General features: G+C 40.1%; 1 protein-coding gene across 4 annotated transcripts in view; it reads left to right on the top strand.

The window, feature by feature from the left end:
* The window catches only part of CHCHD3 (coiled-coil-helix-coiled-coil-helix domain containing 3), a 271,596-nt gene that overhangs the window by 177,506 nt on the left and 66,481 nt on the right, over window positions 1-27,609 (top strand). For all 4 annotated transcript variants that reach the window (XM_036091684.2, XM_036091683.2, XM_036091682.2 and 1 more), the window contains one exon: window positions 205-288. In XM_036091684.2, coding sequence (XP_035947577.1) covers window positions 205-288 — 84 coding nt within the window. The remainder of the gene's footprint in view (window positions 1-204; window positions 289-27,609) is intronic.

The raw sequence follows: 27,609 nt of genomic DNA, 5'->3' as shown, positions 1-27,609 counted from the left end.
TCACAGTAAAAAAAAAAAAAGTAGACTCCTTTACATTTAAATACAGCAATCATCATCTTATTAATATTGTTCTATGGCAGAGACCTAATAGATTGCAAAAATCTTCAGCTCTATGTACTTATTTCTAATGTAATTTATACTTGACTTTTGCTTCACTGTTGCTGCTTTTTCTTGATATAGTCTATTCTTCATTTCTTTTTTTAGGCTAAGCAGCTGGAAGAGAAAGATCGAGTGATAAAGAAGCAGGATGCATTCTACAAAGAGCAGCTGGCTAGACTGGAGGAGAGGGTATGACTATTTCTTGTCGTTGATTCTCTTCTAGAACCACATCTGCAACTTTCCCGTATATTTATTTAAGCACCAATAATTAGAACTGTAGCAGCTTTTCCTAGTTAAAAGGAAGTGAAGAAGCCAAGCAGGTAGATCATTCTCACAGGGAATGTTATTTCTTCTTTGGCTGTTTTGGGGTATGGTCGCGTTATTGGTTCAATGAGGCATTTATCACTCTGCAGCTACCTACCCCGCCCCCCCCGGCGGGTATTTTGTCCCTAAATGTTTAGAAGCTGCACTGCCTCCAGGTCAAACACTAGAGTGCTACTCTTGACTCTCCCTAACATTGACGAAACTTGAGTGGGTTCGTAGAAATGGAAGTGTTTTAATGGATATATTGTCTTTGTGTAATCTCAATTTCACTGCATTTGTGGCTAAGAAATGGGCAGGAGTTGAACAGTAGGACTTAGGAAGAAGAGTTCAGAGGAGTTGAGGCAGTACCTCTGGGCAGGCTCTAGAGTTTGACAGAGATGTAAAGGCAGGAATTAAAGCTAAAACAGAAGGAGACTGTGGGTTTCAGAATGGGAATTTGAGCCACCTCATCAGTGCCCCCGTTCAGTAAAGTAGATTTGTCTAGAATCATTTCACACATGGGCCATACAAAGCTAGATCTTTCTTCCCTTTGATGGAAACCTCTAAAATTTGGTTGTTTAGAGTAAGATGTTTAATAAGAAAGTAGATACAATAAGAAATACAGTATTAAGTCCCATTCAGTACAGTTATTTACACATTAAATATGCTCACCCGTGTCTGTACGTCACTAGTGTGCATGCTTCTTGCATACAGGGATCATTTCTTCATTCATCGAACAGATGTCTGCTTAATCACCTAATACATGTCAGGCCCCAGGCTAGTGCCAGAGAAATGCTAATGAAGAAAATGAACTAAACTTTTGTCCTCAGGGAGCTGAAGTGTATATAGTGGACGGCAGTTTGCAATTCTATGGATGAACAATGAAGCAGAGAAAAAGGAGTCCCAGGGCCTTGGAGTATAGGGTGTGGGATCTGGTAGAGAGGGAGGGCCTAATAGGTGGCTTTTGGTAAGAGGTCTGCAGTAATGGGAAGTCAACCAGCACCAGAGCCCTGAAGCAGGGCTGTGTGTTTCATGTTGGAAAGGCTAGAGGGTTTGTGAGTGGAAGAGCATGTTGGCTTTTGTCTTAGGCAAGAACTGAAGCAAGACAGACCTAAGAAGAGGTAATGGCGGTAATTCAGAAAAGGAATAGTGATGGCTTGGGCCCAGCTGCTGGCCATGGAGGGGATGAAGCATGGGGTTGGATGTTTCAAAGGCAGAGCTGATCAGGCTTGTTGATGGTTTTGAACATGAGTGAAAGAAAGAACTCAAGGATACTCTCGATCTATGGCTTTTATACCTAGAAGGATGGCTTTTCCATAGAGGAAGACTATGCAGATATGGATCTTTTTGTGGGTAGTGCAGAAAAATCAGGAATTTGACTTTAAATACTTTAAGTTTGGGATATTTGTTAAGACATCCAAGTAGAGATGATAAAAAAAGCATCAAGTGGAATGGCTTATGGCAAGAGTGAGCAAATTTTTCTGTAAAGGGCCAGATAGGAAATACTTTAGACTTCGCTGGCTGTGTATGGTTTCTGTCTCGACTACTCAGCTCTCAGCTCAGCTGCTTGGCGCTGCCATTGTAACGTGACAGCAGCCGTAGCCAGTATGTCAGTCGGCAACTGCGACTGCGTTCCAGTTACGGACGCTGAAGCTTGGGTTTCACGTAATTTCTGTATGTCATGAAATACTCTGCTTTGGACCCCCCACCCCCCAAACCACTCTTAGGGCTATATAAAAACAGAGAGCAGGCTGGATCTGACTCATGAGTTCTAGTCTGTAGAACCCTGGTTTAGAACACAGCCTCTGACTTGGATTGAATGCACTGAACAGACATTTACCTGCTGAGTTTTTGTAGCATGTTACTTCAAATTTTAGTTTCTTCAGCTGTAAAATGAAGATATAATAGTACTTACCTCACAGATTTGTTAAATGAGCTCATTCTCATAAAGCACCTACCGTAGTGTCCCGCGCAGAGTAACCGCTCAGTCAGCTGTTAGTTTACCTCAACCGTGCCTGACAGTAAATATTAGCTGAATAAAATGAACGACTGATAGTTTTTGAGGTGATTTACCCAGTACCTGCTTTTTTCCCACCCAGTGACAGTTTTCTTTGCTATCAAGTATTACTGTGCTAGGTACCTTTTGGATTTGTCATTGATCGCTGTCAGGTACAAGAAAAGGCAATGAAAAATATTCACCCATTTCTCATAAATGATGGAGGTCATTCAGTGATTAGTGTGATATACTGAGAGGATTCGATCTTGGCTGATGAAACTAGTCTGCTCAGCAGCTAACTGTTGTTTTTGGCCTCAAGTTAGAACACATGGTGGTAGATCAGATGGAGATGGTGTGATGATGTCAAGTCATTGCAGTCAGCAGCTTTTTATATAGGTGAAATATTTTTTCCTTTTTGAAGATAAGGCTGGAAAGTAGTGTTTTAGGAATTCTAACTGAAAACTGAGGAGTACCAGTGAGCTTAGAAAAATCCTAAGGTGGAATAATCACACTACTGTTAGTTAATACCTAATAACTCCAGGCTGGACTAGGAGTCAGAAGGCATGGTGCTGTCATCTAGTTATTTGACAAGTCACCTAATCTCTTCTGGTCTCTGCTTCTTTATCTATGAAGTGGGGATAATACTCTGTTCCTTGCTCACGTTTGTGAGTTATTGGGCGGACCAGATAAGATGATGTATATAAAAGCTCTTTGAAAACTGGAAAATGCTTAACAAAAGCCATTGCCATTAAAGAATATCTACTTACTTTTCATTGTGTACAAAACACTAAAAATCATGAAATTACTTGAGTATTGCTCAACTTCCTGCTGTCTTCTCTCCATTTCTGTAAAATTGTCTTTGTTTATTACTGCCATTCCTGAAGTAGCTACATTAATTTCGTTCAATTGGATTTCTTCCAGGAATATTTGAGAGATGTAGGTCTCAGTGATGAAGCATTTTGTAGGCTTAATGCAGAAGATTTTAAAAAGAGTTCCCCTTGTATTGTGCTGACAGTGAAAAGTGTAATGTCTCACCATTTCTATTAGAAATTCTACATACAGTTCATGTTAGAAGATCTAAAAGTGCTAAATCCAATAGTGCATATTGCAAGAAAAATAATTATAATATTATGATAGCTTGTAGAATCACCTAACTTATTATGCGAAATCCAGGTTGCCTGTGGTTTAAAAGTGGTTTAAGTACATGACTTTATTTAAACCAAATGAAATGATGAAACCATAAACTAGATACTAGATGGTGTATCATTACTGGAGAGGGAATATTGACCAGTCTTTAACACAATCATTCCAAAAGTGATCCCCATCAACTAGATTAACACCATCATTATGTACACGATCACTTTTAGATGACTCGTAGTCTTATTACTTGAACTGTTCACTGTCATTGACTTGATACAAATTTCTTTTGAGACTCTGAACCCAAATCCCCTGAGCACGTGGAGCACATTCAGTTCTATTACAGTGTGGCTTGCCTCTTTGATCTATTTATAAATTCTATCAATTAAATAATTCCTATGTGTGAATGGATCTTTCTCCTCCTATATATTCATATTGGTTAGTTCACCGTGAGTCTGAGATAACGTTCTCCTATCACTGCCTCATGAGGAGGAATAAGTATAATTTAACTGGACATAAGTTCACCCTTCTTAGAACCAGTATTCTAAAAGCAGTAACTCTTTACAGAGAAAGAAAGTCAAGCCATTTGAAAAGTTTTTCAAGTCCCTATTTCATTGTAAAGGTTGCCGGCTTTATCAAAGGACATTGACATAGATGTGAAGTGAACTTCTGTATTTTAATAACATTGGTGAGGTCACAGTTAGGTGTGTGGCCTAACTGAAAGAGACCTGACTATTAACTCCTGGTTGTTGATTTAAGAGACTTGGAGGATGTTAATTCCTGATTGGTGATTTGATAAGAGGAAGCCCAGGGCAGCTTTCAAAGAGAACGTTCTTAAGTGTTTTTAGGAAGCTTTCCACAAATCTCTAAGGGAATGTTCCATAGTGTTTTTATACCTCTCTTTATGGTGCCACACTTATGGTAATTGTGATTTGTTATCTGCGTTTATCACATAAATTCCCTGAGGTTAAAGGTCGTTTTCTCTCGTCTCTGTATTTTCCACAACTCACATAGGAGTTCAGTGAATAAATCCTAGATTTACTAAGCTTATACCATAAAATTATGTCTTAAGCAATTAATGTATAGTTTTTAACTATCAACAAAGTACCTGGTATCTTCTTCACTCGTCATTTAAATTAATAATATATATCTATCCTATGAGAATCAAGTTTTGACTGTCTTGATATTATTTGTAGCATCATCATCATTGTGCTAGTAACTCACAGTAACATTTATTGCGCATTTACATGTGCTAGACACTTGCCATGGGTTATGTCATTTTATTCACACAGACAACCCTATGAGGTTGTCAGTCCTGTTGTTTAGATGAAGGCCCTAAGGCTTCAAGTAACTTGCCTGAGAATATCCAACCAAAACATCTGGATCTGAGGTAATTCCAACACCTGAGCTTTTAGCCATTAGCCAGTGCTAGCTTTAATATTTGTTAGTTCTGCACTCAAGAGTTAAATCCTGCTGGTTGTGTGTTAGCTCTTTGGGTGGTGAGTTAGCTCTTTTTGGCTTCTAATACAACTTTTTAGGTCCCAGTGTTAAAATGGGATTAATGCTACCTCATAATCTACAAGATTGTTAAGCATTGAAAATGCAGAATCTTTTCCCCAGGATGGTACTTCCTGGGGACATTTGGCCAAAAAGGGAATAAATAAAGTCTTATTATCTAGCAGCTACAGCATGATACCTCTAAGAGTTATTTTAACATATAGTTGTGCTTCTTCTACTTTGAAGTAAGAAAGCCATAGTTACTGAAGCAGTTTACAAATGTTTTTGAGCCATTCATTCATATGTTCATAGTGTTGCTATCAGATAGTCCTATCATTCCACCTCTAGATAGAAACAAACTTTATACTTTTGATAAGCTGCTTCGATGGTCATTTCATTAGAGTCTGGATTGCCTTCATGTTCTTCAGGGCATGTGTGTTTTCCAGTAGTCTATTAGCCCTATGGGAGGGAAGTGAGAAGCAAGACCAGACCGTAGTTTGAGAGGGCAGAGTCCAGATTCTCCCAGGGATCTTCCAGGGTGAAGGACCCCCTTCTCCCCAAGACATCTTGGAGATGTGAGTTCTTTGATGATTAGTGTGTCTTCGTGTCTAACTTCCCAATTATGAACTTGAATTGATTTGCTCTACTCAATCCACTTTGCTCTTGGCGTTCATAAGAATGGTGGGGTTTGGCACAGTGTGAAGAGAGCTATAAAAGCCTTGGTGACTTGAGGAGCTGAGGGAGATCAGAGGGCTTAGTTAGGTAGAGTCACAATGTGCAGATCAACAGGGTAGTGCGATCTGTATTGCTTTCAGTTTATAGGCTCCTCTGGATTTCAGTAGCTATTTGCGTACACACTGCAGTCAATCCCATACAATTAAGGAGAGGGAATTGTACAAGCTGAGCAAAAGAAAGCAGTGTAAAGAGAATGGTGAAAAATAAATTGTCATTAAGAAGAAAAGTACTTTACTAGTTCGTCACCTGTGGAGAGAGTTACTAATTAAATTCTAAGGTCGTGCTTACTTACACCAAATGAGCAATTTTTAAAAGCCTTTTACTTATAGTGGGTGGCATATCTTCCATTGCATTATGAAGTGTCGGGCTCATCTGTATGATTAATGGGCTTTTTTGATTGCTTGACTTCTTTGTCAATTAGTACCTTGGTTTCTCTATTCCTCTGTGCAAAGCTTGGGGGAAAATAATGCCAACAATGATAGTAAAAAGAAACGACAACAGAACGGATTATTGTCAGCCCAGTGTGCTGCTTATGGGAAGAAATTATTATGTATTTTTACTACCAGATGAAGTCTGTCATTATAAAAATACTTCATTGAGTGAAGCTTGTTCAGCCTTTTGATGGGATTAATACAGGATAGAATCACAGATCACTGACATCTAAGATACTAAAACACATAAGCAGTCTTTTCTGGGGTAGGAAGATGATAAAGTCTATTTATGGGATTAAAAAAAACCCTTTGATACTTTCCCCCCTCAAGTGCTTTCTAAACAGTCGTCAGTGATTCTAGGTCATACGGGTAGCTCATATACGCCAAATTATTGTGTGGGCTTTGGCTGTACAGTGTGAGATAGCAAATTTAACATAATAGTTAAAAGCATAACTTTGTGGTAGATAGCTAGTTTGTACTTGTCAACCTAGAGATATATATTATTCCTTTGACACTCTGAATTTTTGTACTGGTTTCCTCATTCATCTTGAAATATGGTCTGAAGTCACCCAGAGTTGCAGAAACAAAGTTCTCTGGTCCAGGAGTTGGACACTGAAGGTGATGGAAGCCAGAGACACATTTAATTGTAATGCCATTACACACGACAGGGGTTTAAGAGTGGTTTTCCAGCATGTACCTTGAGTTGCTCTTTTTTTCCTCATTAGCAAGTAATGATAGTTCACATAAATGTGCTTAGATCTTCATTGTTAGGTAGAAAAATTAATAAGGGCCAGTATCATCATATCTTTTCCTAATATAATGGACATATTTATTTATAACGTAGATTCAAAGACCTGAACCCTTTTACACTCTTCACCTCCCTAAAGGAAGCTTATTGTTGCAGATATTCCAAAAGCAGCAAGCAGGAATGGACTTCACCCCCTCCCCCTTCTGTTTTGTTCTCCTGAGGGGGAAGGGAGCGATCCACACAGTGTCGTGGATATGGGGTTCTTATCCTTAAATCATTATTCAACAAGTCCTTCAAACGCATTGGCTTTTCTGTTAACCTCTCTGAATTTCCTAATGGGAAATGTGGTTTGGGTAACCTTGAAATGCTTTTTAAATCTGGCTTTAGGGATATGCGACTTACATTCTTTTCTGGGGTGAGCCTGTTAAAAGTGCATCCCGTGAAAATTATCCCTTTAACTGGAGCCAGTTTTTCTGTGCCTAACTTTAGAGGAAAGATTTGCAAATCACGGGATCAGCACTTAATTTGGGGCTCTATTTACCATGTAGGCTGTCAAGAAGTATTAACCTGAAGGTAAGATGAGAACATGGAGTACAAAGCTATGAGCGGATGGCACACAGTACACCAGGTATTAAATAGCATTATCCGTCCTGCTTGCTACAGTAAATAGGGTTTCACCATTATGATGTGTCAGGGCTTTCAGTGAAATCAAATTTACAAGACACTAAACTGTCATCCTCTCTGCTGAGCAGCTTTATTCTGGGATCTTGCTTTCATATTAATCCTGTTGGTAGGAAATACTTGTACCAATTGTGCATGGAAATTATAATTTAATGATCTCTTCCTTTTCTCTATTCAGAGCTTAGAATGGACCACTGTGCTTTGCAGTGATAGCCCCAGGGCTCTGAGAAAGAGATAATACAGAGTTCAGCTTTAAAGCCCAGTATTGCCTTTTTGTGAGTGCTTGTAATGATCGTTAAGTGCTAAGACGCCAACAATATGGGTTGCATACTTTCTCAACTCTTCACGTTTCCTTTACCTCGTGAAAGACCGTACCATAAAATAATTAAATTCTGTTTACGATGACAGTTTCTTAAAATGGTATGCCACTTGAATGTGTAAAAAGACAAGGTGAGAAATAAAGCGTTATGAAATCCCGGGAAAATTAATTTCACTTTTAAAGATTCTGTTTATTTTATGTGGGGAGGCTCAGCAAGGCTGTTTTATTTGTAAAACAGTTAATACTCCCTTTCCTTTCTTTGGGATCTTTTCTTGCTATTGGTAGGAATATTGCAGCCAGGAAGTCATTCTGTATTTCCGGCGAATGTGATTGAAAATGGGCTTGATCTCTGAATCTTCTTTGCATCCAATTTCATAATTAGTGATTGTTTTGCTTCTTGATATCTTGTTTATTTATAAATTTCAAATGTACTCCATTTAGGCAGACCAGCCAATGTTTATTTCCCTGTTTTATTGACTGAGAAATTAAAATACACGAATATTAATTTTTTTTAAAGAAAATTGCAGGGCTGGTGTTAGAAAACGCTCTTGAATCCCAGTTTTATGTTCAGACCGTGAGCCAGCTGTGCCTCTATAAGGGATTACATTTCAGCACATTAGCTTCAGTTAGAAAGATATATTTGGTCATTAAAACATTTGCAAATAATATTAGCTCATAACATCGTCAAAGAAGAAGTGCCCACATCTGAACTTGGCGTGTAAAGCAGGTTGGCACAGTGAGGGCAGCATTCAATAAAGGGAACCCAAATCCAATTTGGCCACACAGACTAAGATAGGATTTTGATCTTGGTCATTCTTACTGGAATTTTCAGGGGCTAGAGGGAGTCCTTGTCATTTACCATTTATTCTAGAACACATTTGTTAAACTCCTCCAGTGAGCCAGGCAAGTGTATGTAGGTATAGTGACAAATACAAATAGCACAAACACCCTTTGGCATCTGGTACAGAGCTTTTAATTGCCAGAGTGGATCCATGGAGGCTATGCCAGACTATTATTTTCCAGAGCAGAAATGTTTTGTGAGGAGTAGCTGCTACTTTTGTCTCAGAGAGCTGGAGATCGTGGGATTTAGGAGGGAATTCATTGGCTTAGAGTAATTCATCAGGTTAAATGCTCCGATAAAGACCCAATGAACTGGTTGCCTTAAATAGCGGTCTTTGAAAATAAATATTGAATGTGTAAGCTCCATGAAGCCCAGAAATATTTCCCCTTTGATCACCACGATAGTGCTTGGCACCTAGTAGGCACCAGCTAACTTGTAAAAATTAATGTATTTGTCAGGAAGTGGGATGAGTTCCATGGCCAAATAATTTTGAGGAATGTTAAGTTTAACTAAGCTGAACAGATTTCTTTACTGTAGGGCCTTCTCAGAGTTTATATACATTCAGAGCTTCCAAGATGATGATACTGCATGCCATGTTTCAGCATTACACTTAAGCCACGGAATCTTTTTTCAAGAAACACCAGCTTATCCCGGCACACCATCTGAGGTTTGCTGTGCCCTGCAAAGCCAGTTCCTGTAGCTTGAGTCCTTCCTAGGACGTTGAGGTCAAGAAGCCATAGTGTTTCATTAGTAGAGTTCCTAATTTGAAGCTTCTGAGGACCTGCAACCATCCTAGAATGGCCTGCCTTTGCACTGTGTTGCAAAAGAGGAGACAGATGAGAAAGAGGCCTGAGGATTCTTGAGGTCCTCTGGAGTGGGAGTTGTTCACACTTTTAATTCTCTTTATAATCTTCAGTCTGTCTAAGAATCTCTAGAAAACTATGCCTGTAATTTTCGGTGTTATATTTATATTCACAGTCCTTATTCAGGCTTGCATTATTCCAAGCTCTGCAGAGTTGGGAGCCATGGGTAGTGAGGTTTCACTGGGGCCCTTCCATCTAAGGACCCAGACTCATGCCCTTCAACCTAGGACTTAATGTCCTTGGGTGAAGAATCAGGCATGGAGGGGGGCACCTGGGTGCCTCAGTCGTTAAGCGCCTGCCTTCAGCTCAGGTCATGATCCCAGGGTCCTGGGATCGAGCCCCGCATCGGGCTCCCTGCTCCGCGGGAAGCCTGCTTCTCCCTCTCCCCCTCCCCCTGCTTGTGTTCCCTCTCTCGCTGTGTCTCTCTCTGTCAAATAAATAAAATCTTTAAAAAAAAAAAAAAAAAAGAATCAGGCATGGAGGCTAATGCCACCAAAGATTGAGGGTCCAAATAGGAAATTTCTTCTCTTTCATAAAATGAAGTGGGATGGTAATCAAATTAGATAAATATTTAATTATCATTGCAGGGCTTTAAAAATCTTCCGCCAAGTGTTTACCAAGATGTAGAGCTAGAGGAATAAAGAAAAGATGTATTAACACCTTCCTTTCCTTCAGAGCCTGGAGTTTTGACCCTTCAGGAAGAGTTTATAGGACTGGCTATTATTTGATGAGGAAGCTGTAGGGTTTGCTTGCCTAGGTCAGAAAATGTAGTCTTTGTATCCAGTGAGTTAAGCTGAATGAAGGTCAGTAGTCTGTGCTCTGTAATTTCATTCTCTTTCAGAGACCGTTAAAAACAAGAGCTCCAGGGAGAATAGTGTGGCCACAGTACTGAGCCCTCGCTATTAGTAGTTCTCACTGAGATCCATAAGGGCAGGAACCTTGTCTGTTCAGTGTTGTATCCCCAGCCCCTGGAACAGTGCCTAACACGTAGTGGGTGCTTTGTAAATCTTTATCGAATAAATGAATGGACACGTTTTCAGGAGGTAAGAGGCTTTAATCTCAACAATGGTCCACGTGATTTAGATATTCATCTTCCAGGTCACATAGTGTACACCTTACCTCAGGTTACACCTTATCCTGCAGGTTTTCTCCGAGATTTGGGTGAGGGTCTTCTGCTCCAGTCACGCTAGCTACTGGTATTAATGCAACTGCACATCTTACTTACATAAAATTAAACATCAGTATAGATACCACTTTTCCAGCAAACTTTTAAAGTAAATTAAATTAAATCATATTGCCTAAACAGTGTTCTTAGCCATTACTTTTACATGACTTTGGGGAGGTAAAAATTTTATTGACAAGCCCTGTCCTAAATAGAATGCTCAACTTCATGTATTGTCCCCAAACTTGGCTTTGGGTGAAAATGCTCTTTGGGACTTTGCATTGTGGACACCCTTGCTATTCAAGGCTGTTGGCCAAGAAATAAAATGTCTGTGTCACTGTCTTCAGCAGCAGCATTGAAATGGCCACCATCTACTGAGGGATTATTACTGGGCAGGCAGTGTATGAAATGACTTAACATCATCCTTCTAACCCCAGCACAGACCTTTGGGAGAGGTATTTTTCTCTCTTCACTACCCAACCTGTTGTTGTTGATTTTGTTATTGAGGCTCAGAGACCTCAAGTAACTTGCCCTGAGTTTCCCAGCTGGTGCAGCCAGGCCTCTGTCTTCCTCCTCACTAATAGCCTTTCCTTCTGTGTGACCATTGCTTTCTGGCCTTACATTCAGCATGCAATTCCACTTCCCTGCCCCCCACTTTAAGAAGATTTTTGGTGGAAGTGAGCATGACACTTTTAGAGCCTCTAGAGTTTAGGAGCAGATTCTCAGCTGAGTTTTCCCTTGGCATGTTCTGTACTTGGCTTCTTTCGTAAACTCAGCCCCAGTAGGCTTACTTAATTGTGGATTGTGTTCCACAGTAAAGTGAAATTACACCAGTTTCATTATAGGCCATGGGTCAGATGATGGATACAGTTATCTGGTGAAGTACACAGGCTACGTTATAGGAGAGATAAGGGTCTATGGATCGGTCTTACTCCTCTGGGGGAACGGAGAGAAAGAAGGTGGTCTGAGAAATACCATGGGGAGAAATATCCAGAAATCAAAGTTCCACTCCAGGCTAGATCAGCCAAGGTAATGTTGGGACTTCGTGTGATGGCAGCAAGGGGAGAATGGGATGTGGTGTCCCATTCTGATGGGACCTAGTGATCCCCTTCCAGCTCGTACTTTTGCCCCCACCGTCTTCCTTTGCCATGGCTTGCTTTGCAGAATCATTTCTTTCTAGTACACCTCTGGTGAGGTGGCCCTTGAACCACTGAATCCACAGTAGCCCAGCCTTCTTATTCGCCTGCTGGTTAGAGTGTATACATACGGAATCTTGGGGTATAAACTTCTTGTAAATTTAGATTATGGTCACACAAATAGGAGTTTACTGTCAATTTCCTTCCTCTAATTTAAGGCAACAGATTGTCCTCCTACCCTAGAGCTATTTGAACTTCGCACTCAGTGGCTTCCCTCGACTCTGCCTCAGAATTAACCTGAGTAATTTATAAATCTCAGAAACCTACCACTCCGTCAACTACCTGGAAGCCATTTCTTCATTTAACCTCTTGTGATGGTCTCCGTCTGCTGCTTCGGCATCACACACCGGGGAGCCTGCAGACTTGCTGTCTCTCTGTACATCCCTCTGCCCTGTGTTAGGCATCCCCCTTTTAGGGGACATCGAGCACCTAGTGTATGCCCACGTGTCGTGTGGCAGGCACCCAGGATACAGAGAGTGACTGAACCAGGCGCAGTTCACCTCTTGTCTCTCCTCGCTCCTCCTCGCTGTTACCTCTTGTTAATATCAGTATTTCTAGAACTTAATTCCAGTGTAGTTCTGCCTTGCCCAGATGGACTGTTACGTGATGCGACTTAGCACAAATACAGGCAGGAGTAGGGTAGTTTAAGGTGCAGAGTTGAGATCCTCAGGTTATCTCCTTGGGTAGGCAGTCCACGTGTTGAGATCTGTTTTTCTGCTGATCTCACTACCATTCAAATAAAAATGTAACTAGAACTACAATGAGTATTTCTGTAGTTCAAGAAAAATAACACGTAATAAATTGTGGACTGTCTATTCTTTCATGATATAGTTGCTCTAAATTATAGAAATTTGGCAGACATTCCTGGAACTGTTTGTTAAAATTCAATAGCATGCAGTTAAAGACAGAGATTGCCATTTCTCTGTTGGGTACATTAAAAAATTATATTATGTATCATTTGGATTTGACCCTGAACTCGGTGCCCAAAAGAATAATGCCAGAAAGACAAAAGAGTGTTTTAACTAAATAGAGGCACTAGTAAACATTTACGGAAATATCAGTTATACTCTAGCTAGTTAAGAGTAATTACGCAAAAGAGCGTTTTTGAATGAATATTACTTTAGGAGTAACCAAATGGAAACAGTGATTTATGATGAAATTCTGAATTTCAGGCCTTGCCAGGCAACAAAACAAGATTGCCAGTGTTTGAAGCCTATGCCGACTGACGGTTAAAACCATTATTAATACAACCACCTGGATTCTGAATTAATGAAGTGGAATATTTTATAGACGTAAAAGTTTACTGCTCCATGGAACTTTAGCATTCATCTAGTACAGAAGTATACTTTTTCAGACAAGGAAACAGAAACCTGGGGGTTTCAGGGTTGGTTTTATGTAGTTGGGGAAGGGAGTGATGGCAGTGTTTACCTAGTCGTTATTATTATCTGATCGAATAGGTTCGAAGTAAGTAAGTAAATATTTATGTAGGTTCCTGGAACTGATTGGTGTTGTGGTGACCATCCCAAATATTGCAAAGGTGACTGAAATATACTGAATTACGGGGGTACTGTTCCTCACGTTTTGTGAAACTCAAACAAAATTTCACTAGCTTTATTGATAACACGGCACAAAGCAAGCATGCAGTAGTGTTTTAATTAATTGCTGTGCTGAACAAAAGAAATTTCGAATAGAACTCACCCGATTTGTTCTAACAGAGGAAAGGACAGCTAACTTGCTGATTTGTTCTAGTTGCTAATTTTCACATACCTACACTATTGTAAAGCAATAATTCCCAAATGCTTGTCTCTCAGTTATTTCATAATTACCTGAGGTATTCAATAACCCCTGACCTCAGCAAGTTAGGGAGATGGGCTTGGATGATTCTGGTATGCCTCAAAGGCTCGGGACCTCTCCCTCAGAGGACCCCAAGGTAAACATAATGACATCAAAGACAAGCGGTGTCAGAACTACTTATTGACTATTTGTCCTTGGAAACACCACGTACCCTGTTTCACCCCTAGAGCCTCATCTGTAACATGGCTTTCATAACATACTTCTTGAGGGTATAGAGATGAAACAAAGTATTATATGTGAATTTATATGAATATTAAATTAGGATAGCTGCTATTGCCATCATCATCAGTATTCTTCAGAGGCAGAGAACATTTCTGTTTCTGTTGGGGTCATAGCATCAGGGAAACGGCAGTGGAATGTTGATATCAATATTGTAAATTTCATTTCTAAGAAAAGTCTATTAGGTCAAACTTAATTCTGGCATGTCTTATTATTTTGTGCAGTTTATGCAAGAGTCTGTTAAAAAAGTACCCACCAAAGAGCAAAATCACCGAAGTTTTTTTGTCTCAGCATATTGTCAGCCTGCTCAGGAAGAACAAAACAAAACAAACAAAACAAACCCACAGTAGGTTGTGTTAACGTTCTTAAAAATGTACCTTTTTTGACTAGGTTTCTCCAAAGTCTTTCTGAGATTAGAGAATTTGCATAAAATTAAATGACTAATACTTATTTAAAAAAGAAATCACCAAACAATAATCCTTCCAAAAGCTCTGTCTCATTGAACCTCTGTCTTTCTCATGTAATTTAAACTCATTTTTGTATCTCTCCCACACCTTCCTGTTGTCTTTACTGCTTCTGCCTCAAAAAACAAAGCAAAAAACAACTAATATTGGTTAGGCCCCTTAAATTATCTTTTATATATGCAGATCTTGTATTTTCAATCCCTTGAATCCAAGTATATTTCAATGACTAAAGTATGCAGTTGTTACAATATAAATTATGGGCATTATAAGGATTAAACCTGGTTTCTCAATTGTGGGTGAATTGTCTTTTTTCATTTGAATATGCTATAATTTAAAGATAAAGGCATAAGCAACTGTTATAAATTGTTTTTTCTTTCTCATTTTCTCTGTGGTACAAAATATGGTAAAATACCTGCTAAGTCGCCACCTTGAACACCCACACTGCAGTTTAAAAAATTTCCCATAGCTTATTTTATATAATGTACTTTTTGGATCTTCCCATTATCTGAAGAAAATCATTTTTCTTTTGAGAAAATTACTACTCTCAAAGTTTATCCACATAGAAAAATGGGTATAGGTAGATACTCTTTATGCCTTATAGTTTTCATTATTCATTTATCCTAAAATCAGTAATGGCAATAGAATACTATATGTTCACAGTAAGTATTTTAAGGAACAGAAATATCGACTTTTACTTAACATACTTCTAGTCACTTTCTTCATCCGTGGACATTTTATGGGAGAGAGAAATTTGGGCTGATTTCAGTTAACAAGTGAAATAAACTTTCTAAAATATACATTCTCATAAATCTACGTCCTATATTCCTGATTCATTTTTGTTGATTTCAGGAGTGAGTGACTGTCCTCCATTTTCATGGTCCCATCTGTGATTTAGAATGCTTTTAGATAGCTTGCTGGATTTTCATAAATTTGAAAGTCATTATTGCTTTAACTGGCAATATTAATTTTTTTCAAGCAAGTAATTTAGTACTCTTACTGACCGTTTAGAATTTTTGCTGTTTCTTTTTATTTTCTTTGCTTTGTCACCATGAGCTCTTCACCAGGCCGGGTCATTCATTTAGTGTTTATTTAGAACAAACTGTGTGGCAGACTCCATTTTAGGCTCCAGGGATATACCAGAGAGCAAAATTGACAGAAATTACTGGTAGAGTTAATACTCTGTTAATATTGACAGTATATAACAAGTATATTTTATGTCAAGTGGTAATGAGTTCTGTGAAGAAAAAGAACTCATAATAAGGGAAGAGAAAATGACAGTGTGTGTGTGTGTGTGTGTGTGTGTGTGTGTGTGTGAGAGAGAGAGAGAGAGAGAGGGAGTGGGTACAGATGCTACTTTATGCCGGGAGGCTTCTGATTGGGTGCCACTTGGGCAGGGCCTGAACACCAGGCGTGAGCCATGCGTATGGGGGCGGAGCCTTCTGGCAGGGCCTGTTGAACACCCGTTGCCCACATCTCTTGCCTTGATTCCATGCCATTTATTGCTCTAGTGTATTCTTCACTGTCTTTTCAGAAACTGCCAGGTTTGCTCTTCACGTACAGTGTCTGTTTTGCCAAGCCTGGCAGATATTGCTTATTTTGGTCTGTACTTTGTTAGCAGATCAGTTCTGTGTTGAGTTCAAATGGCACTCTGATTTCAAGAGTGATTCTAATCCTTGTTCTCCTAGAGGAGTAGTAAGTAGGTACTGTGGATCTGATAAGTGAATACTTAAGTAAAAAAAAATTTTTTTTTAATTCCTCATCAAGTGGAAATGTGTCCACAAGACTCCCTGTGACCTCCTATTCCTTTCTTCAAGCTCCCATCACCCTCCCCCAAATCCAAGTCAACACCAATAATCCTGCCTACCCTCTTTGAAAGGAAGAACTGTAGTGTTTATTGTGAGCTTACCATTTGCCAGCGCTGGGCTACACACTTCACATGCGTTCACGTCCAGGACTGTGTCCTTATTTTACCTAGGAGGAGAGAGAGGCAGACTAACGGTGTGTACTTTATTCAAGTGCAGAGACAGTAAGCATTAGAGTCAGGATTCGCACTCAGGCAGTGTAAGCCCACATTCTCAGTCTCTATACTGCACAGACTCCTGGGAGGCCAGAGTTGGGATGGGATTGAATTAGACGTAAAGGAGCCTAAGCAGGCCTCTTTGACTCAGTGTCCCTAACCAAAGCTAAACAGTATGTGGATTACCCACATGTGTTGTAATTTTAGTTGGGCAAAATTCCTCCTCTGACTGTGTCCATAGATTGGAAATGGTTAGCTTGTTTTTGTTATCTCTGTGTTCCCTTTCTGGCTTTCATTGATCCTATCAAAACAGAAAAACTTGATAGCTACTCTTTGCACCTGCCTTTTTTATACCAAGTCTCCATTTTGGTCACTCCCTCCTTAAGGGAATTCCCCTCCCCACTTTTAGGTCCCTAATGCCCTCCTGCCCTCTACCTCTTTCCCATCCTTAAAACAAACAAACAAAAAAAATGGGACTCCCCGCTGGTTTCTCTACTGGGGACAGCATGCTGAGGCTGCCACAGTTGGGCACAACTGTCAATGTTAGAGTGACCATTGTGGAGCTTGGGGACACATGGTCCTGCCCCACCCTAGCGTGGCTGGACCATCACTCTCTTTTTCACTCCTCCCTATCATTTTTTTCAAGGCACTCAGTTATATGATGTTGCTTTACATTTGGCATAATTTTATTAGGTATTTAAAGGCATCTTTATACCATAAATTTCTTTATCTGATAGATTAGAATTCATTTTAATGACTGTAGAAAATATAGTTTTAATGACAGAGGTATACGGTTGGAGCACAGTTTTGTAATTAATAGAGATATAGCCTGCCATTGTATTGGAAAATAGTGTTTGTTCTGAGCAAGATGACCTACAGGATAATAATGAGTGTCCTTAGAGCTTTGTACACTTTTTGAAGGGTCTTTAAATCAGTATTCTAGTTTGAAATTGAGGTTGATTGTATGGCCACTCATCTTTTGAAATTGATATATTTCTCAGCATGGCCAGGTCGTACCAGAATCAGGAGAAAATAAGCTTTGTCTTTGTTTCAGAGTTGGGATGCGTTTTTGCTCTTCTCTTCTTCCTACCTCTCTTTCAATCAACAAACATTAAGTATTAGGTGACAAGATTCATGGACCTGGTTTCTTTTTCTTGAGGAGCCAGTAGGCTAGTGGGAGGGTAGCAGATATGTGAATACAGGGATTATTTTACAGTGGAAATTCTTCAGTGGAAGTTACACCAATCACCTTGTCCAACATTTCCTCACTCTCTCCTTCCTTGACGCTAGATGTGTGAATTTTGGATAGACCGGGGTTCAGCAAACTATGGCCCACGTGTTAAGATGTTATTAGATTTTTAAATGGTTGGAAAGAAATCAAAAGAATAATTTCATGACACACAGATTTTATGAAATTCACAATATGGTCTTTATAAATATAGTTTTATTGGAATACAGCCACACTCTTTTGTTTATATTCTCTATGGCTAGTCTAATGCTCCAACAGAGTTGAGTAGTTGCTAGAGACTGTGTAGCCCTCAAACTTAAAATATTTACTCTCTGGCCCTGTGTGGGAACAGTTTGTCAACCTGTCTTTTAGGAATACTTTTTTTCTCTCCCCAGAAATTCTTGAGGATAATTGACTGAGCAGATGCTTATTGAGTTGCAGGTATGTGCTAGGACCTGCGCTGGGCACAGGAAGCGGGAGTAACCATGAAAGACTTACTGCTTGCCCCCAGGGGACTCGTAGTCTAGTGAGTGGGAGACCAGTAAGAGGGCAAAAAAGCCAGAAAATTAGACAGTAAATAAAGTACAGTTAATAATGTGGATACTGCGAGAGAAAATAGATTGGACAGGTTCTGTTTCAGATGGTGTGGTCTGAGAATGAAGCAGTTAACGGGAAGAGCAAGAACAGTCTGTAGAGGAAGAGTGTAGGGGCACCTGGGTGGCTCGCTCGGTTAAGCGTCTGCCTTCGGCTCAGGTCATGATCCCAGGGTCCTGGGATCGAGCCCCGCATTGGGCTCCCTGCTCAGCGAAGAGTCTGCTTCTCCCTCTCCCACTCCCTCTGCCCCTACCTCCCGCTCATGCTGTCTCTCTCATGCTCTCTGTCTCAAATAAGTAAAGTCTTAAAAATTAAAAAAAAAAAAGGTCAAGTGGTGAGCAAGTAGAATCACACACATGCACACCCTCCCCCTCCCTCTCTCCCTCTCAGAATAGCAGACATAGAGGTTCTGAGGTGTTCTGGATACCAGGCTTCCTCTAGGTTCCTTCCTTTTCAGGAAGTGGCACCATTATCTATTCAAGGGTTGAAGCTAAAAACCCATGACATAGTATTGATTCTTAGTTTTCTTCACATGCTCTCCTTTCGAATATGAGAAAGTTCTGTTTATCTTCTTCCAAAATACAGCTCAGTTTTGCCTGCTTTCTAATTCTGTTACCAACAAAGACCAAGCCTCCATCATTTCTCACCTAAACTCTGGTCATCCCTTGTCATCTTAACTCTGTTATCTGCCCCACCCACTACGAGCTACAGTGATCTTTTAAGAACTTGAGTTAGATTATATCATTTCTTTGCTTAAAAAATCTTGTTTGCTTCCCCACTGCTCTTAGAATAAAACCCAAACCCATTACCTGCTTGTTAAAGAAGAAGAAAGGAGGCAAGTCCGGCCTGAAAGTAGGGAGTGAGAACACATGGTATGATGTACTGGATATAAGATGAGGAAAGAAGGGGGATTCCTGTGTTTGCGGCTTCATCATCTGGGCAAAAGGAAGAAGCATTTACTGAGCCTTGGAAGACCAGGAGGGATAAGTTGGTTCATTGAAACAAGAAAATGACTGTAGGGCACAAATCACAAATTGTGTTTTTATCCATTTAATTTTGGGGTGCTTTTGTGATAGCCAGTTGAGCTGTCAGCAAAATATTTGGACCAGTGAGTGTGTCATTGGGGGCAAGGTCTGGGCTGGATATACAAATTTGTCACCTGGGGGAAATTTTAGATCCATGAGGCAGGAGGAGCTCCCTTAGAGACCCAGAAGGAAGGAGGACCGTGAACCAAACCTTGGGGCCTGAACTGATGGGTAACTCTTTGGGGAGGACAACGTCTGGCAGAGGGAGTCTTCTATAGGAATTGGGTGTTGCAGGGTATTTTGGATGGTGTGGGATAGCATAGGACTTGTGCTGATTTATACAGGGAGGTGGTTCTCTATCCTCATGGAGGGAATGAGAATTTGGACAAGAAAAAAAGAAAAGATTATTTTTTTTAAGGTTTTTATTTATTTTTTGACAGAGAGACAGTGAGAGAGGGAACACAAGCATGGGGAGTGGGAGAGGGAGAAGCAGGCTTCCCGCGGAGCAGGGAGCCCAATGCGGGGCTTGATCCCAAGACCCTGCAATCATGACCTGAGCCGAAGGCAGACGCTTAACGACTGAGCCACCCAGCGCCCCAAAGCAAAAGATTATTAAGAGATTTTCTATTAGAAAAGTCTGACTAGTCAAAATGTAGTTCAAGGCCATGAAGTATGTAGCTTAGGAGTTTAATTTGTATAGAGTGAAAATAAGTTTTGACCGTTACAATTTCTGTGTCAGAAAAGTTACATGTTCATTGGCTTGTTAACCAGTTTTCCTCTGATTATTTTTCTGGGTTTTTTTGTTTTTTTGTTTTTTTGTTTTTTTTGCCTTCAGTTGTGATGTAGAGATTTAAAAACAAGTGTCTGGATATCCACAGAAGCATCACAACCACTTAGCACCTGTATCTGCTTTTGTTTATAATTACAATTGACTTACCACTCCTCCTCCCATTTTAAAGCTAAGTGAAATATATAATTAGGAATTTTTTAGTGTAATAGCTTAAATATCTAGTAGTAGATTGAGGCAAGAAATAGGATTTAATTAGAGGCTAAATGCTACCTCCCACGTGAAGCTTTCTGATCCTTCTGTCCAGATGTGATCTCTTTACGTAAGGCACTTCAGTTTTTATATAGCTATTTGGAAATCACTACAGTAGAGCTGTTAAGAATATCACCCCTGGAGCCAGCCTGCTTGGATTCTTTTCTGGTTGTGCCACTCACAAGCTCACACAATCTGTTAATTATTCAACTTCTTTGGGCCTCAGTTTCCTCCTCTGGAAAACAGAGATTATAATACCAACCTAATGGCGTAGTGTTGTATGGTTTAAATTAGACAACAGTATAAAGCACATATCACAGTGCCTGGCACATAGGTTTATATCAGTGGATGTTAAATATTACTATTAATTTAGGTAAACTCTCTGGCAGATTCATTAGTTGAGGACAGAGTTTGTGTGGTGGTGATTTTTGTGTCCCTCCTGTAGTTCCTTACATGTAGTGAAGCATTTGAAAGAATTTATCTTTATTTTATTTTGATTCCAGTGTAGTTAACATACAGTCTTGTATTAGTTCCAGGTGTACAAGGTAGTGATTCAACAGTTCTATACATTACTCTGTGCTCACTGTGATAAGTGTACTATTTAATCCGTATCACCTGATTCACCGATCCCCCTGCTCAACTCCCCTCTGGTAACCGTCAGTTTGTTCTCTATTGTTAAGAGTCTGTTTCTTGGTTTGTCACTTTTTTTTCTTTGTTTTGTTCCTTAAATTCCACATATGAGTGAAATCATGGTATTTGTCTTTCTCTGACTGACATCTCACTTAGCATTGTACTCTCTGGATCCACCCATGTTGTTGCAAATGGCTAGATTTCATTCTTTTTTATAGCTGAGTAATATTTCCATTGTGTGTGTATACACCACATCTTCTTTATCCATTCATCAGTGAGTGGACACTTGGGCTGCTTCAACATCTTGGCTATTATAAATAATGCTGCAGTAAACATAGAGGGTGCATGTATCCCTTTGAATTAGTGTTTTCATAAGGAATTACAAGTTAAGGACATCTTCAGGAAGAATTTTACTTGGATAAAAATAAATGCTGAAACTGAATTGAATAATCTTATGTATTTTCTTGTGTCATGTAATGGAATATGTAAGAATTGATAAACTGTGAACTCCCCTAAAGAGCCTCTACTGCTTTTTATCCAAGCTGTTTATATCAAAGATACCACAAATAAGGGAGACTCTAGCATGTAGGTCATTATAGTGCAGGTGTAATTTTTTATTTTTAGTGAAGTATCCTATAGCTTTATGTTGCCATTAACTCTTTTGGGAGGGAGGACATGAATTGATCTTTGGAAAGTTATATTGCTGTATTCCACAGGCTTCTAAGCCATGGTTGAACATGTAAGGGGGCTTTTAGTGAAGGTGTCAAGTACATTGCTGCATCACTTCCTGCCCGCGTGTTCAACTAAGGCTTTCGTAGTAACGAGTGAGAATCTCTTCAGTCAGTAAACTGAGGCTCCACGGCACCAGTGGAACTGCTCATCGGCGTCGCAGTGTAAATATCAGTGCACAGAGCAGGGTCGTTACCCAGGTTGCTTTCCTCATCTGACTTAAGAGCTATTTAGGAAAAATGGCTATATGAACACTTGCCTAAAAGATGTTACTGATTTGTAAAGAGAGTATTCTTACAAGCATTTATATTCTTTCTTGTCCCCAAAATGATTCGGTGGGACTTGAGCAATATATATTTTTTAAAGATTTATTTATTTATTTATTTGACAGAGAGAGAGAGAGAGAGACAGCGAGAGAGGGAACACAAGCAGGGGGAGTGGGAGAGGGAGAAGCAGACTTCCCGCCGAGCAGGGAGCCCGATGCGGGGCCCGATCCCAGGACCCTGGGATCATGACCTGAGCTGAAGGCAGATGCTTAACGACTGAGCCACCCAGGCGCCCCGATTTGAGCAATATTGTATCAGGAAGGCTGGTGTTCTCTAACATACAAACTCTTAAGTGGGCAGAACACTAAAAATCCATTTTCTGTGTGTAGTCAGTGCTGGCACAATACTAGGCTATTCATGCTTTCTCCAGCAGACAGCTAAACCCCGGGAAGCTGGTATCAGAATCAGGGAGATCAGGGCACGGCTGGCGCAGGCCAGCTGCTTGAGGGTTGTGTAGTGGCTGCCAGCCTCAAAGGGAATTTTCCGTTGTGTTATGGTTTCTGCTTTTTGTCAAGAGTGAAAGGTGTATAACAAAAGTTTGTTCAAGGGAAGTAAAACCAAAAAGAAAAGAGGAAAAAAGAATGAAGAAGAAATGGATAAAGAGCTGAAGACCGCCGTACTCTAAAAGAGCTCCCGGGTCCTGATTAGAATGGCTGTGTCTCAGCATAGAGAGTTCAAGACCAGCATGGTAGCCCTGCTCATGATGTGACACGGCCCCACCCAGCAGTGCGGAATCCCACACCCTGCTGAATCAGATAGTCTTTGGCTGGAATGAGGCAGTTGTGCCCCTAACTGACTTCACCTCCTTCAACTCTGGTTCTTTCAACATAAGGGTAACTTAATTTTTAAAACAAGGACCCCGAGGCCCAGAGAGGTTGAGTGGCTTGCCTAAGGTCACCTGCATTCATTCAGGCCACCTTTAGGAGATGACCCCCTGGCAACCAGAGGTCTACAGCTCTCAAATAAGCTGCTTTGTGGGGCATGACAGTCTCCCTGTTGCCACCAGTGTTTTAGGCAGAATGAGAATGATCATAGGTCAGGGATGTCATAAAGAAGATTCTTGGAAAAGGATTCCATAACCTGGAAGGTCCCTTACAGTTTTAGATCCTGTGATTCTTGCTCTATTTCCATTGCTTCAGTAAGGCGGTGATCTCTCCCTGGCTTCTTATGGAAATAGATCTTTGAAAGCATTTTGTTACATTTTCTGTTTAAAATAGCAATTAGCTTTGCATCTCAGATACTTTACTGGGTACCATGTGTATCATTCATTTGGAGTATTAGTTCACTAGCTAATAGCCCACAGTTTTAGTTATATATGAAGCAGTAGTTCGGTGAAATAACATTGCAGCTCCTCACTAAACCAAAAGCTCAAGAAAGCTTCTGGCTGCAGAGAGACCCTCATTTTCCTGGCTGTCAGCCTGACTGATATTTTAATTTTTTTGTCCTGTAGAAAACTTCAGTCTCTTATCCAATAGATAAATGAGTGAACCCCCCAGGAAATGCAGCAGAATGTTTCTGTTTGCCAATGCAATAAATGCAGAAGCTAATAAATGTCTACTTACATCAGGAGGAGGCGTGTAATGAGTAAATGATGAGAAAAAGAATTTGGGGAAACAAATGATCTATCCAATCTAAGATGACAACCAGGTTCTTAATAACTTGTCCTCTAGTTGGAGAGAGGGCTTTCACCAGGCAGAGAATCAGCCTAGCACAAGGCCATTTACATCTGGCTGCTGATGGATTTGGTTACATTTGGGTCACACTGAGCAATAAGCTGCGATTCGAACTCAACCTGGTTATTGCAGACGTTCTTTGCTTCTATAATTTCTGTGAGTGTGTGCTAGGAAAAGCAATGATTTCAGGGCCTCATTCACACGGCTTACTCCAGATTGCATTTATATTTCACATTTGTCTTTTTAATCAAGACCTTTTTCAAAAGTAAAGAACCAGTCTCTTTCCCTTGAGATGTGTTCAGATCACAGGGGTTTCACCAGAACTTACTTTACTGTGGGTGAATATGCTATTCTTTAAGGTGCTTTTGTAGACCTCAACTCTCTAAATCCCTAGGGTCTGCCTTTGTGGAAACTAACAGAATGCAGGATGCTTTTTGTCCCTGGTGGATGGCTGCTTTCTTGCTTGTGGTGTTTGGAAGGACTTGTAGGAGGCAGAAGGCTCAGTGTGATTAAGACAGAGCGACTGAGCTAGGCCTTGAAAGGAGTTGCAATCCGCACTGAAGATGGGAGGAGAGACTCCATGCCAGACCAAAAGATCATTTGATGACATGCATTTTGTTATCACCCCTTTGTGTGATCTTTCTAAGAACATTTCTCAGTAAAGTCATGTGGAAAAGATTGGCTACTAAATACCAGCAGTTTTCAAGAACAGATTTTCATGAATATTTCTAGAAGAAGACTATCAAATTTGCTTGCTGGGTCTTCCATAATTATCTTTTCTTCCCCATCTTACTCTCCCTCCACTTTCCTCCCCCACTTCCCCACCCCCGCTTGCTTTTTTTTTTTTTTTAAACAAATAAGACACATTCTGGCCTGTTTTAGTCCCACATGAATGAATGCATCTCTACAGCTGAGGAGTGAAAGTTTTAAGTAGTAGTAGGATTTAGGCCCCGTAATGAAGGAAAATGTTAATGAGTCATCAGATAAAAGCTGGACAGAAGCGATACTACAGGGACGTTGTGTACTTGGCAGCGTATGAAATGTGCCTTCGAGATGGAGGAATCCTGCACAGCCCTTTCTAAGGCAGAGCCATTATACCTGAAAGCTAAGACTTTTCAATGTGCTTCTATTCACATGCATATTTCTCTGCCAGATCTTTCAAAAGGCCTTTCCTTTGAAATACAAAAAGATAAACATGTCTTTGAAATGGATAGGTGATCCCTTTGCCACTTGTGAAATCTTTCTCCTTTTCATATCAGAGATTTTAACCCTTAAATTAAGACTGAGTTTTCTGTTCACCTGCGAAGCTTTATATGTGTTGCCAGCACTTGAGAGAACCATGTCACTGTTATTATTAACAACTGAGTTTGTGCTCAAAATCGATGAAAGGAAATTAAAACTTGAGATAGGTGTTCCATCTGCATGGGATCTTATTTTACTTGGGTACCGCAGTTCAATCTTACATGACTTAAAGAAATATAATACCTCTGTGGTCAAAGAAAATCATGAGTTTGTCAAGTACTTACAGAATACCATCTATTGCTTTCTATGAAAGAGGCTACAATATTTTTAAATCTCAAGGCTTAAGTTACAGCCCTGTACTTAGAGCATCAGACCTGGGCTGATTTGGTTATAATACTTACTGCCTTTGGGATGTCAAGCAAATATGTAACTTCAGTTAAGCATACCATTCCTGGTAGGTAAAATGAAGGCCTAGCCTCTCGCTTTGCTTCTTCTTTAGCTGGTTTTCATCATAAAATCCATTGATACAAATAATCATTTATATCACCATATTTGCTGTTGTGGGGGGTGGGAGGGGGTCCAGATCCCCACCAGCCTCCCTGCAGTTTTAGCTGTTGCTGTGATGGGATTGTATTTTTTTGTAAAGGTGGGATCCCCAGAGCCTCTGCTCTTTCCAGGGACTTTTCATAATGAATATCACATCCCTGTTGATTTATAAACATTAGAATCACATAACTACCTTTTTTTAAAAAAGAAGAAAAAATATTTCCCTCAGCTACTAGCATTTTGCTCTTAGGAGATGGTTGCCAGTAAATATTTCTTATTTAAAAAATGAACGTTCACCCACTTAACAAATGGCAGAAGAATTTCAGGGACATCAGGAATAAATAGGGTTTTGACCTTTGTAATTTAAAATAGGTTTCACCTCTCTTTTAAAATTAACTCATACCATCTCATCTGTATTGGCCTCATGGATGGATACATACTGTGTAGCTTTTGAAAATGCTAGCTTTTTGTTTTCATTTTCTCGCTCCGGAAGAGAGCTGGTACAGTTTGGAACATTATAAGAAATTGTTGTAAAACTGTCTTCACTCTTCAGTCTATTCACCAAGGACCAAAACTTAAAGGAATTTAAATATTTCTTCTCTCCTTTTTCCATCTTCAGGATTGAAGCAAGCTGAAGCAACTCCTACCCCTCCATTGTATGGGTGATCTGTTACTTATTTTAGCTGTTCTCTGTGGTTGAATGTTTAAGTTGCTTTTCATTTTTCAGTATTATAAGCTCTGTGATGAAAAAAATTTTAGCTAAATTTTTATACACACCCATGATTTTTTCAGATATTTCTAGAAATGAAGCCGAGTCAAAGTCATTTGAGACATGTTGCTATAAATTGTACCAATTTATACTCACACTAGCAAATTACGAGGGGAGCCCATTTCTTCATATGCTCATCAGCATCATATATCTGTATAAACAAAACAAAAAGCAAACAAAAAACCCAGCCAACTTGATAAGCATAAAGTGAAATGATTTTACCAATCTTTGTCTCACAAATTCTCCTATAACCTATCAGATGCTACTTTCAGGGAATTGTATGTGGCAAAAACCTGTACCCTAGACCTTTTTTTCAATGAGGAGATTTTGAAAAATGGCATTTTCTCTTAGGTGAAAAGTCTTACTTAGAAAATAATAAAATTATTTCCGCAATGTTGGCTTTGGTTGGGTTTTGCATAGTTTTTCTCCTAGGCCTCTGATAGTGTACAATGCCAGGGACAAAAACTGATCCACAAGTGAGAAACTGCTGTGGATAGCCATTCCCTGCCCCTTACCTGCACCATGCCCCGACTGTTGAGTACGGGTGTGAGATGTATGCATCAGAGGGTGAGCACCCTAGCTCCTTAATGAGTAAATCTCAGAGGTGACGAGTAGCTTTCTAAGCATAATGATGAAATTACCTTTTAAGCTCTGGAATGCTTTGCCCCATCTGCTCTTGGGGGCACCCTCAATTAAGGCTTTTAGTCATAACTCTGCCGAGGTCAGTCAGAATCTTCTCTTACTCACTCGAAGACATGCTCAGTCTGGGATTCTGAGCTTGTCTGTGGCACTCTCCCTTTTATGTGAGCTGCTTATTTTTATGTGGTGTCAGAAGGGTATTACCTCTAGCAAAGATTTGATTGACTTGGGGGCTGCTGTTCAGCTGGTGCCAGAGGAGCAAAGAGACCAACACTGTCATGTCTGTGAAAGCAAGCTTGAAGGTTTGCTCAGTTTTCAGGAAAGGCTTTCTTGACTAGGTTTTCTGGATCATAATGAGTTACTGGTGTTGGCCTCTATCATATTTTTAAAAAATTGAGGTGCTAGGCAAAAGTGGGAAGAAGGCAGACTCTGTCTTGGCCTCTCCAACCTGTTGTGTCAGGACCCCTTGGTTTCCTGACACTTCTCCTTCCTCCCAGGGATTCAGTTTTTAGTTTACATGCTTCTCTTTTTGTCTTGGGAAGCATTAGTCTTGCCCCCACCTGTTTGGTTAGGAGTCCCTCTGAGGACGTCACCTTATAATAAGCTA

The sequence above is a fragment of the Halichoerus grypus genome, chromosome 12 (assembly GCF_964656455.1).
Source record: "Halichoerus grypus chromosome 12, mHalGry1.hap1.1, whole genome shotgun sequence".
NCBI classification, from domain to species: Eukaryota; Metazoa; Chordata; class Mammalia; order Carnivora; family Phocidae; genus Halichoerus; species Halichoerus grypus.
This window is presented reverse-complemented; position numbering and strand designations above follow the sequence as displayed.